General features: G+C 36.4%; 1 protein-coding gene across 1 annotated transcript in view; it reads right to left on the reverse strand.

The window, feature by feature from the left end:
* Positions 1 to 3,804: 3,804 nt before the first annotated feature.
* Positions 3,805 to 13,346, reverse strand: part of TTC21B (tetratricopeptide repeat domain 21B) — a 41,980-nt gene continuing 32,438 nt past the window's right edge. The window contains exons 23-29 of the mRNA XM_086750290.1: positions 13,061 to 13,211; positions 12,409 to 12,574; positions 11,815 to 12,006; positions 10,753 to 10,977; positions 7,893 to 8,013; positions 5,743 to 5,810; positions 3,805 to 4,818 (exon numbers count right to left, since the gene is read on the reverse strand). Of these exons, the coding sequence (XP_086606416.1) occupies positions 4,741 to 4,818; positions 5,743 to 5,810; positions 7,893 to 8,013; positions 10,753 to 10,977; positions 11,815 to 12,006; positions 12,409 to 12,574; positions 13,061 to 13,211 (1,001 nt within the window). The 3' untranslated portion in view covers positions 3,805 to 4,740. The remainder of the gene's footprint in view (positions 4,819 to 5,742; positions 5,811 to 7,892; positions 8,014 to 10,752; positions 10,978 to 11,814; positions 12,007 to 12,408; positions 12,575 to 13,060; positions 13,212 to 13,346) is intronic.

Raw genomic sequence — 13,346 nt, forward strand, 5'->3', positions numbered from 1 at the left:
GCCCCACCGCGCGAGGAGGCTGCAGCCGGGCGGGCCGCTACGGCTTCCGCTCAGCGGCCGCCAGGTGCGCACGGGCGGGGTGCCCTGCGCCTGCGCACTGCCCCACCCTCACCTGGCGCCCAGGTGCGCGAGGCGGCTGCCGCCGGCGGGCTGCGGGGGCGGCGCGCGCCCGGCCCGGGGGAGCTGGGGGGGCGGGGGGGGCTGCTGCCGCGGGGGGAGGCGGGGGAAGCTGAGGAGCAGGCTGCGCTCATCCCTCCTCGCGAAGGAAAACGCAATTTTTAGACAGTTACATAATGTGCACCGCAGCGGGGCACCGCGACCGAGGCATGCTTTAACATCCAAATTACAGATCGCGTTTTAAGTGCCGCGGCAGGGTGCTGCGATTTTTTTCTCCATCCCCGAAGTGTGATCTCGGGTGAGATGTGGTTGACCAAGCACAGCGTTGCTGGGAAACGCGACACAAAATCCCTCAGAGGGGAGAGCAGAGTTTGAGAGAAAGGATATCACACTGAGTTCCCTTCCTTTACAATGCAAAGTTTCCCAGAGGGAGAGGTATAAAATAACTTCTACAAAAAAGCATGGTTTAATGGTGTGGGAGGGGGGGGGGGAGTAATAACCGTACAAGTTTGCTCCTAACTTCCCTTAATAGAGCATACAGTCTCCCTTTCTTCCTTCTTTCAAATAAACACAGGACAATTACAGTCAGCCCAGCACTGCAAAGTTTCTTTCTTTCTACTTGCTGAACTGCAGGTACCTAAATTTGCACAGGGCGAGTATACCAATTCTACTACAGCAGTGACAAAATCGTTAATACCAGTAGTTTATGAAGGAATTAGTCTTCCCCAAGAACAGTTAATGAAGATTTAGACCAGAATTAATCACAATAAAGATATTCTGGTATTTCTAGCATGTTAGAATCCTTCCTTACGCCTTTGAAAGCTGAAGCTTGAACCGTACCAAGAACTACATCACCTCAGACACACACAGCCAACATCCAACTTTTCATAGCAGAAAACTGAAGTAAGGCAAAGTTCCAGTGTGAATGTGTAAGAAAACCCTGCTGTTTTCCAGAATAAAGCCTGTGCTTAAAAAATAATAATAATAATAAAAAAAAACAAAACAAAAAAACCCACCTCAAAACAGTACTTCAAGATTTAGATCCTTCACTTGTCTCCTCTTTAGCAAGCACCATGTCACATAATTACCAAACCAAGTTTTAGCAGAAATAAAAGCATGTGATTTTTGCACTAACAGTTCTAAAGCAGGTCAATGTTTCAAAGAAAAAAAAAAAAGTTCTGATTTCATTGCAAGAAGCAGCAAGAGGCAAAAACCAAAGCGAATGAAGCCAGAAAACAAAAATCACAGTTGTAAGGTGCCTAAACTTACAAAATAGTAATCTTCCTTTAACAAGTGGCATAGTCACAAGCTGCTGGAGAAATATTTGCCAGTGAAATTTTTCCTCAATTTCTTTTCACTTTTTTTTTTTGTGTGTGTGTGTTCAGCATTGTATAGGGAACACATTGAGTTCTTTATGATCAACATCCTAAGATCCAGAATCCACCCTCCACTATTGAGACTTCCCCGAAATGTCTCCTGGACCACTTTCAAAGACAATTCATTCAGAAAATTTTCAACAAATTATCTGACACTATAAACTGTGTTTAAACTATTATGTTTATAAAGCTACTCACTCATCTAATGGCTAACAAGATTTAAGGTTTAGGTTACTAAACTAGAGTTGCATGATTTATGAACCTTCCTAAAAATTGCTGTAGCCAAATTTGAAAAGTGCCAAACCTAGTCCAAAAACCCTGCAAATTACTTTAACTATATTTTTTCTATAAGAGGCTTACTAGTTTAGTTATTTTGGCTAATTATACTGATTATTTTACCTAATGATACTTTGTAAACCATGTTCCTAGTATTGGTACAAATCTGAACAAAGCAGTAGGGAATTAAAACAAGAGTATTTAGTACATTGTTACCAAAACCGCTTGCATATACTCTAGAAGATATGTACCTACTGGGGCACGGGGGTCAAGAGAGGAGAGGAAGGGACACCTGTGGCTTATGTTGCTATAGCTACAAGATGCTTAGATTTCCAGTTTCAACGAATGAATCAATAGAAACTACAGCTTCACTCTCCTCTCGTATTCAAAGGCAAAACTGGAAGATGGGTTGCTAAGCAACACCATACTAAAGACTGCAGCTCTTTGAAATTAGCATTACTGACTCCCCTCCATCTCAGGAATCTCTTCCATTCAAAGCCATTTATTAAGAAAGGGGCTAAAAAAAAAAAAAGGCTAGCAAGACATGCATTTTTAAAGTAAGAAACTGTAAAAGTAGAATGGAAGCTGAAATTAACACTCTCAATTAGTTGGGCTAAAGAAAAATGAAACAAAACCATTCCTTCTGCAGAGGACGTAAAAAAAAGATTTAGTACGGAGAGGAAAATATAAATTGGCTTATATAAACCAAAAGAGAAATGGAAAGGCCATTTATTTCTTCTGGGAATACTATATTAAAGCAAGATTTTATCTAAAGAACTACTTACAGTAATCTTTTTTTAAAATTTAAATCCAAAGACATGCTGCATTTGCACTCTTCTTTGAAAGACCTCATCTATAAAAAAGACAGTAGTGGCTAGATATGCTCAAGACAGCTAATGGGAATTCAGAAATGCTTTACCTGCATGGTATATGAATATAGCTCTTCACCAAAAGTTAGCCACGAAAAGCTCAAAGCCTCAGTTCAACTTCTATCAACTCATTTCTGTATCTTGTAATTGTCATGACCTAATCTGTAATCCATCTTATGAAAGGGTAATGTCCACCTCATGCTCATAATAAGCACAAAATGAAGTACATGTGGATGCAGATTAGTCTCGCCTTTTTTGAAAACAACTGGCATGCACTGATATCAACTCACCTATTTTTATTCTAAACTTCAGGTAAATGTTATTCCAGTGCTACTGACAAAGCAAAAGGACATTGGTCCTGTACGAATAGGGCTGTGTACAAAGAAATGCTGTTTCAGCAGAAAGTTCCTGGATAAGGCCTATATACTTATTCTTTAACGGGGGGCTGGGGGAGAACACAGGGTTGGGGACCACTCACCAAAACAGCATAGTTTAATTAAAAATTCATGTCTACTGACACCCCCCAGCCCTGCTCCCTTTTAGTTCCCCCCATTCTCAGCATTTTCCAGATCCTTCCATGTTCCTCATTCCACTCCCATGCCATCAGTTTTTCCCCAGTCTCCTAAATCATCTTCCCCAAAGCTCTATCACACTGCACAACTTACAGGCAATGAACAGGGAGCCTGTACTGTGCCTGGTACAGGTAGGTACACGCTGATTGCCAATGCTCAAACAGAAGGCACAAGGCTACAGTGTAAGTTTCAAGGTTTCCTAGGGAAGGAGAGATGACTTGTTTGGGTCTTTTCTCAATTCTAATACTCATAACAAAACTTGTAGATATGTCTCAGGACTGTAATGCTTCTATTAATTTTAATTTACCTGAACAACAGCTCAAGATTTACTGGAATACAGAGCCTGGAAGCCACCAGTAGGTAGCATCATTGCATAAATGATGCATGTCAATCTATTTAGAAAACAAGGCTAGAAAGTTACTCAAGATACAGCACCTAGTTATTGATAAGCAAGATGAGATATGACTGTGAACAGGCTCCTTTTGGTAGCCTTAACATTCAGTTGTCTTAAAAAAGAAACCCAAAAATTAAAGGGAAGTCACTTTGCACAATGTCAATATGAAAAGCTAAAATCACTTAAGGAGGAAACTGAAATCGGTTATTTTAAGAAACTTTATAACTAGTATTAAGCATTCTTTTTTCATGCCAAAACATTACTTTTCTAGTCAAATACATACAACATCAAGTGCTGTTTGAAAACCAAATACAGCAGTGTAACAGTGTTTTCAGTTAGGCATTTGTTTTTTTCAGTTCTGAATCACTGACAAAACCCTTGACCGTTCTTCTTCCTCTCATTCAATTACGGTAAGTTATTGCTCCCTTGAGGATCCACAGGCATACTCTGTATGTGAGACAAGATCATAACCCCTGGTAATCAAAACAATTTCTCCAGAAAAGGTGTTTTATATGAATTAAACAAAAAAAAAAGAGTTAACTTCTGCAGATGTGACTGTGCTGTCTACACATATAATGTTGAAAGACTAAACACTCCAAATTAAAAATGTCAAACATTTCTCTTCATGGAAATCTGACAGGTAGGTAATAGACAGCATGCTTATAGTATAAGAAAAAAATATAAGAAACCATACTTTAGAAATACACCTGTAGTAATAAAGATTACACTGTAATTATGAACAAACGGTTTACACAAACTGAAATCCAGCGTCTTAATGCCCCTGCACTGGATAGGAGAGGCTGTTGTTTTCAGTGCTACTTCAAATGGACAAAAAGTACTCAGGTACATACTATAAAACATTTTTATAAAGTGCTGATGACACTTTATGATGCTGGATGACACTTTACATAGCACACACGTAAGCAGTATTCTCTCCTGAATGAGAACAGAGTTTCTTTCAGGGCTGCAGATTTTTCTTGAAAATAATCCAAATCTCTAGTATAACTAAGTTAATAATTCACAATACATTTGTGCTGATATGGCCTCTGTTATTGCAGTATTTTTTTTCATAGTTTCCAAAGTCAGATTAAACAAACAAGTCCATGAGTTGTTAAAAAAAAAAAAAAAAAAAATAATCACGTTCTTATTGATGCACGGGCCTTGTCAAGTATTTCCTTTCTGATCTTTGGATAGTTTGGATGTGCTTCAAGGACCTGTCAAAAGACAAAATAACCCAAGAGTTTTGTGTCTAAAAGGAAAGAATATTCCATTTGGTTGTCCCCCTACATCACTGAGCTTACAAATTCTAAAACTGGAATAACAACACAAGTTTGTTTTAAGAATACATAAATATTTAGCTGTGGCTAGGTACTACCATGCATGGAGGGCAAGAACAGCTTTATCAAAGACACCTTGCTTCCCTTTCACACTGCCCTATCATCTTGGTGTAAAACACACAGGGGTCAAGGGCTACAGCCTCTGGGTAGCTTGAAATGCATGCATTCAGAAAAGTGACCTCTGGAGATATTTCCGAGGTTTTAATTATACTTTCTCTGCAATGATAAACTGCTCATATGTTCTCACTCCCTCGGGCTCTTTCTTACTATACCCTACCCACTACTTCATCTTGCCCCGATTCAATTCCCTCCTCTTCCTTATCCTTCCACTCAATTCGTCATTTCTAGTTATCTTTATTTCCTTCCAAAAGAGCAAATATAATTTATTTCATGATGAATACTAATAATTATTTATTCATAATGTTCACTTTGCTTCTGCAATAGTAGCCCTTCCTCTTATTCTGCATCTGCTCTATTTATGTTTGGACCATACAAAGGTAATACTAGAAATTACTTTCTAACAGTGTCTTCTGATATTAACATTTGATTAACTTCTTCAGCTATACTTCTGTACGGATTTACCAAGTTGCAACCACAGGGCCAAAAGCAGGTGCTGCCATTTGAATATGCTTTCACATATGAAAACCGGCCACTTTATCTCTTATTTACCTGGTGGACAGGGAGCTCAGGATAAATCAGATTACATAGAGGATATTTAATTTAATCACACTTACTAAATAGGGTGTTTTTCTGACATTAAGGCACACATTTTAGTAATTAAGTATGTATACAAAATCCTACCTTATGACAAACATCAATTGCATCAACATATCTCTTTCCTTTCAGGTAACTGAAAGCCAGCTTGTATCCTGTAAGCAAAAGGGGAAAGAGAGTGACAATTTCAGTTTCTGTATTGAATAATGAAAATACTACATTCAAATTCATTTTAGTCATCATATGTTTCTAAAATTAGTATCTTTTTTTTTTTAGTATTCTCTCATCTAAGCCTCTAGAGATCAAAATTTCCACTGAAAGTTACTTTAAGTAGTAAGTAAAAGCTCTTCACACCCTGATAGCTATGTTTAATCAAAAGGAGACATTATTCTGGAGAACATGTGTTACTACAGAGAATACATAATGGTTGTCCTCTTTCAACTACTGTGGTACCCCACAGAGCTACTCACTATGACTTACAATACACTCTCTCTCTGTAAAGACAATTTCATTATTAAAGGACAAAAGAAGAAGAAAAAAAAAAAAAAATCAGGCTAGCAATAACAAACCAGGGAATTAAAATGCTATTCTGTTCCACTGTCAGCAGATCACTGACAAAAAAAAAAAAAAGTCACATGGAATGACTAAGTCGTAGAGCAACATGTTAGGCTGATAGTTTCAACATAAAATTTACAGCTCAAGTATATCAGCCTAGACATAGATCAGGACTGAGAAAAGAAAAAGGTTATAAGCATGCAATTTCCAAAATTTGAAATTTTAAATCTTTATGAACTTCCTCTCACTAGCAAGTGAGTACAAAGGACCTGATACCAGTTTATACAGTTTTACTTGCTAGATGCAGTTTGTGCTGCTTTAACCATTTTAGTTTTCATGCATGACAATTCTCTCAATGTGCACATAGTACCTTCCATATCACACTCTTACTTTTTTGTATGCAAGATCATTCCACAGTTTAATTTTACTAAGGCATTCTCCTGTCCAAACAATTTTGTAATTTGCTCAATGAAACGCTCTAGAGAGTTTCAAAACAGCAGAAGAAAAGTCTTTATCTATGTCCTCTACAAACTCAAGAAATCACACCTTTTTATTATTAAAACTTCTTTTAATATGTTTTATTTGATCAACAACTGCAATATCTTCATCAAGACATTCATGGCTTAGTCTACAAAAGCAGGAACAACTAGTAAAATTACTGCATTCAAATTGTATTATAAAACCAGGAGAAAAAACACAGATCATTTACTTCTGCAAATAAAACACTACAGATCACATTAGATAAAATCATGAAACAAACCACTGCAGCATACAGGAGTTACAGTTAACAAAACAAAATATATGGCAGATCATATGCATAACAGTTACAATCTTGTTAAAAAAAAACACTAGTTTTCCAGTTGATGCCAAAGGCTATCTCATCCTAACACTAAAAACCATCTAGGGTCCAAAAAACAGCCACAGATTAAAGACTGCAAAAAGTATGTATTTTTGAGGCCACAAGCATAGCCCAAACCCTGGAACAGAATTTCTGTAAACCACCAGCCTTGGGACCTAGAGCCAGACTCTAGCTGTTGAGAAAGAAAGGGCATGTTATCCTATGCATACATTTCATAAGGGCTTTCCTACATTAAAATAGTCTCAAAATGTAACAGTTTAGCATAGACCTCAATCATCCATACTGGAACTCAAACAATACCCCAAATTTCCAGGTAATTGTCCTTTTTAAACCAGATATATTTAAAGACATTTAAATATTTTTTTTAAAAATCCCTTATCCATATAAATAGGTGATTTGTCTGATTATCAAAATGAAATAATTAAATCGATGATCTGCCACCATCAGATATACAGTGGGTATTATAAAAGGTTCTCTACTATAGAGAGTACATAGTGCATTACTATTAGTACATTATTAACAATTACTGCTGTACTTACAGAGAAACTTGTTCACAAAGAACGAACTAAAACTGTTTCAGACCAAACCTTGTACTAAAACAGTAAGTAGAAACTTCCGAAATATCATAAAGCTGCTATCTGTTGCCATGGGAGCTTTTCAAGTGACTGCTAAGTACACCTTTAAACATCTGTAGTTTTTACGTGAAGAAAACCAGTGATACTCTATCTCTATGGAAAATTTAAAGCAATCCTTCCAGTAATGGGTAGCTGTTTCCTTCCTACTGCAGTCCCTGAAGTCATACATGTAGGTTGTATATACATGCCTATTGTTGGATTCGTTTGATTTCCGTATTTCCAGGCCATCTCATAATTTATTGCTGCATCCTTATATGCTTGTTCCTTTTCCATTATGTATCCCATGTACTCATAAGCCTTGCAGCATGACTGCAAAATAGAAATATTTATTCAAATTTTATTTAGGTAAGCTTATATATAATAATACCAACAGCTTAACTGCTTAAATACTTCACAACTGTACAACTGGAAAGTATGAGTGATACCTGTACTAACTTTGATGACAACATTGTCTTGATTTAAAACATCAGCAGCACAACTCTGCACAGCAACTTCCTAAGTTACTCCAAGTCAAGTTCATCACAGAGGATACTGCAACTACTCCTTCAAAAATGTTTAGGGCCTCCAGGAATCCTGTAGATACCTCTCTCAGTTAATAATAACCCTACGGCAGCTGCCTATCAAGTCCAGCTGGAAAGCGTTGTACCTTCCATAAGTATTGTTTGTTTCACTTTTTCTTAAAAAGTATTTTCACACCCTTATTTTTGGAAACTGTTTTACATGATAATTTTCCACTTTCAAGCTAAAGATAGACACAAGTATCCTGAAGAGAACACCAACCATTAAATATTTCATTCTGTATAACTCAAAGCGGCAAGTTACAAGCATCTGAAATGCAGGTTCCAAAAACTATTAAGCACTAAAGCATATGTATGTTACACATACATATAAATAATTTCAACTCCATAATAAAAGTTAGTTTGAAAGATACAGTAATTCATACAGAAATCTTGTATTTCGTATATAAAGCAGGAAAAAAAAGAAAATAAGCAAAACCCTACCTACCATATGGCCTTACTGTGAACAGTATATATTATCATGCTGCCAAGAGGTCAAATATTGTCACGAGAAAAATTCAGCTTTTATGAAAATATGCCCCTTTTTACATGTGCAGAGCAAAGAAATGCTGATATATAAATTACATTCCATCTTTAATGTCACTATTTCCAATTAGGCTTCCAAGAATCTCCTGATGAAAAGCTTTCAAATCACAGCATACTGGGATAAGCAGTACGGGAATGCCTGGAAGATCAGGATAAAAATATACTTCCCCGCTCATTTGTGATAAACAAAACCAAGGGTTCAAAATCAAGAAGAATAATCAGTAAGAAACCCCAATTTCATAAAAACAATCTGCTCATTGAGATCTCACTAACCAAGCCTAAGTCTTTTAAAATCAAAACCAAACCTGTATTACAAGATACTGGGCTTTTATGAAGTTTTCAGTCAACATATTTAATTAAATTGTGTATATATGTCCATATAATTCAATTCTGACTGCTAGAAACAATCCTAAAAACTAATTAATCACAGCAACCTGTTTTCTCAACCTAATAAAATCTTCCAGGTTGGAGAATACCATGCAAGATATTGTCTTGTGGATTAATAAGATATTTTAAGATCCAAAACATTCAACATCTATCTATATAGTACAATTCCTGCTTAGCTGCTCTGCATGCAAGTCAGAAAAGTCAATATCTTTACTGTGCTGTTTTGTTAAGGAACCAGAGTTGCACACTTCTAATTTCCCATCCTCCTTCCAATCAGGAAGAGCTTGTTTATCTACACCCCTCATGGGTCTCAAACTTTTTAGAAGAAAAATTACTTGTAGGCTATGTTTTTAGAGCTGCTTGGGAACTTCCGCAAAGTGTCATTTGTGGTATACACCTGCTCAACAGACCACCTGTTTCAAGATAGGTCTTATTTTGGGAGATGACTCATTCATCCTCCAGTGGTACAGGTTTTGCAACTTCGCTTGGCCATCCGGACAAATGCGTAACTGACCTGAAGCTAGAATTTTTTCTTAAGTAAATTCAAATTCATTTTCTGTAAAAACAAAATTGAGTACATCCTATTTTAAAAGGTATCTCTGCAGAGGTACATGATACCATTATACCAAGAACTGTTGTAGCTGCTCCTTTATTTTATATTTAGAAATAAAAAGAGTACAAGTTCAAAAGCCTGCCTGTCAAGGATATTGCAGAATGTGACTGAATAATGAACCTTACCTTCTACACTGATGAATTCAGGAAAATACACGTACAGCAGCACGTCCTTTTCTAAACCAATTCAGTGCACTACAAATAGTATCCTGAACCTGCAGCATAGTATCTATGGAAGAGTCTACGGAGTCTATGGTATCTATGGAAGGTTCATGGATGTGTCTCATGAAGGAAAGTGAAGTGTATAGATGGAAAAAATGAAAAATAAGCAAAAGAGCTGAGATCTGTGCCTGTTCCTATAGTCCAAGCAGAATACTGAGCAGTTTGCCTGCTCAGAAAACCTGAGGAAAAAAAACATTAGAGCTTGTCCTACGACAATGTACCAGACCGTATCTTCACAGCAGAAGATTAATACTAGCATTAAAAAAAAAACAAAAAAAAAAAAAACAATCCTGTATAGTAGCAGGTTTACCAACAGAAATGCTTAAAACATATTTTAAGATATGAAGATAACATCTCTTAATAAATGGAGGCAATCTCCAAAATTTATACGGCTACATCTTCATCAGGTTTGCGAGACTCAGCAAAATGCATCTCTGACATTCCACAAACATCTTAAGCTTCTAGTCTCACCACAGCTAAAATGTGCATAAATTATTACAGAATATGAAGAAAAATTACTAAGCAGCATTCAAAGGTTTGTTTACTGCCCTCCAGTCTAAAGTTGCTGTTTTTCTGGCTTATTTTAGTCTACTTCTCCTTAATAAGTGAAATACCAGGAACTGAAAAAGTACATTTCAAAGTTGTGTTTCAGAGGAAAAGTTAAATACTTAGATGAAATAAAATAGAAGGTTACTAAGGTTACTTTTAATGTGCAGTCACTTACCCTGTTATGACGAAGGCATCGTTTTAATAATTCATCTGCCATATCATATTTTCCAGATTGAATATATGTATCTGCAAGCAAAAGCCAACTCTTTTCAAACTCCTCTGCATCAATGGGATTCCAGCTCATTTTTGAAATACGTTTTAACTGACTTTTGGCTCGTGGCGTCTGTTTCAAGATCATGTAGGCTGTGGCCATTCCCAAAAGTGCTGGAATATGATCCTTCTGCAGTAAAAAGCATAATGACTGCTTAGTGCTTTCTTATTTTGCTTTTAACATTTTTTTTTTTTTAATAAGACTTCCACCAGTTATCTAAAAACTAAACTAAATGCGAAATCTCAGGAAATAGATAGGATATCCAACCTTACAAACATGTTTTCCATCTAGTGCTATGATTACTTCCGTAAGACTAATCATGATAAACACCACATTAAATAATTAAGAGGTTGAATATAAGTTTGGTCTCAAAACAGTCTTCCTCAGGCTCAGGAAATGTTGAAAGCATCCACAGGTATTTCATCTCAGTAAGAAACATCCTGATACCAGTAAAACGTATCCTTCTGATACACAAATACTTCAGACAGAAACTGAACTCACTTGAACTTACAATACAAGTGGTATTTGCTACTTTTAGAAGTGCCTGTCAAGTGTCAGTAACAGGGACATCAATTCCTACTATTTAGGAGCTCCTAAAAGTTATGTCTAAACTGCCTGTATTCAAAAGCTATGTATAACAAACAACAGGACTCTTAAAAGCCACCATTCTATGCAAGAGCCTCAAGTAAGAGGTGCAGGAGCAAGTGCGATTTTTAAAATTCTGCCTTTATTAGCACAGGGTACCGATGAGTATGGGGCTCACATCCTGAAAACTAAAAGATGTTATTTCAGCATGGGTTTTTTTTCAAATTTTATACAAAATATTCTTTAATAGGAAAAAAAAAAAAATCCTTAGAACCAATAGCACTAACACATGCCACAATTCCTGAAAACAAACTGCGAGATTAGATAAAAAAAAGTAAAAAAATAATAATAGTAAGTGTGAGGAAATGACAGGTTACTAACCTCAGCTACTACTATTTCAGTGAAAGTGTTCAGTGCTCGTTCAACACTTGATTTTTGTTTGGTTGCCATGAGACAATAATTTTCCATAATTCGCAGTTGAATGTGACCCTGAACAGTCTGAGGCTTGAGTTCCTTCAGAAGATTTTCTGCTGTTCTTACAGCCAACTGCACAGACTCCTGCTTCTCTGTTGACTTACTGTTACCAGAGAGAAAGTGTTTGTAAAAGCTTACTTTTTTAATATACACCAAATTAATTACAAGTTAGTACCACTTCCATGCTAAAGCCATGCCATTTTGTACAATATGACTGTTATATAGGCATTCTACATTGATTCTCTTCTGTAACAATGCCAGTTCCAACCTAACAAGCTTTTTTTTAACACTGCAAGTGACCAGGATTCCAGATAGTGTCTTCTACATTTTCTGCTTGAGGCTGACTTATTAGTCTAAGATGGTCTCTCACAATACAGTAAGGAGAATATTCAAAGTATTAGATGAGTTCAAAGTTCTAGCAATTTAAATTAAGGCAGATTACTAAGGAGCAGCAGAGGAAGCAGATGACAGAAGAACCCAAGCAATATTCATTTCATTCACTTGCCCTATGTCAGCATCCAGATTTTCAAAGACTTCACCACCAACAGTTTCATTATCTGGGTTCAAACAAATTTCAATCATGTTGTAGACTGCATTCTGTCCCCAGTCACTATCCTTTCGAGCTTTATTAAAATGTCGGAGTGCATCGTTTGGTTCACCTGTATACCTAGACAGATAATTAAAATATTTCAAGCTGGGCAAGTAAAATTCACTGCCCCAAATCCCACCCAAATCTCAAGAAGAAATCCAAGTATTTAAAATAGATGACACACTCGCACACACTGATAATGCAAAGTTTGAACAGCACACATACTATTGCAAGCAACTGGTTTTTGCAGACTAAAAGCAATCTGATAAATTCTAAAATTTGAAAATAAGTAATATTATATTATTGAACCAGCAAGAATACCCCTTTTAACAAGCAGAAAAGATACATGAGAGACAGATAAAATAGCTTAATTTTAAAGTATTTCAGAAGAGAAGAAGGAGACCTTTTCTAAAATCCTAGTACCTTAAGTAATCAGGAAAGTCGTGCTCTATTACTTATCGCTTACTTATCACACTATACATAAGATGATAATGGATGACAAGAAAGTTAATTTAAGTACGTACTACATAATCAAATGAACCTTATCTTAATAACTGCAAGTACCAAAGATACAGTCCTTTGCAGTAGTGAAATCCTGGTTCAAGCTTTGTTCTGGAAGAATGTTTTTCAGCCATTAAAAGAAATCTTGGGACTTCTTCTAGTTTCCCAGCTCTTCTTAACAGATCAATTAATCGCGAGAGGGTTGCATAGTTATCTAAATATAAAAATAGTTAGGATATTGTAATTCTAGTTATTTGCTCTATGAATAGCTTAGGAAATAAAGAGCCTGCTTTGTTTCTTTTAACATACAAAAAAGATATATGGTGTAGTATATAAGGCATATTACAAA

Source organism: Chlamydotis macqueenii, chromosome 6 (genome assembly GCF_036417535.1).
Source record: "Chlamydotis macqueenii isolate bChlMac1 chromosome 6, bChlMac1.mat, whole genome shotgun sequence".
Taxonomy (NCBI): domain Eukaryota; kingdom Metazoa; phylum Chordata; class Aves; order Otidiformes; family Otididae; genus Chlamydotis; species Chlamydotis macqueenii.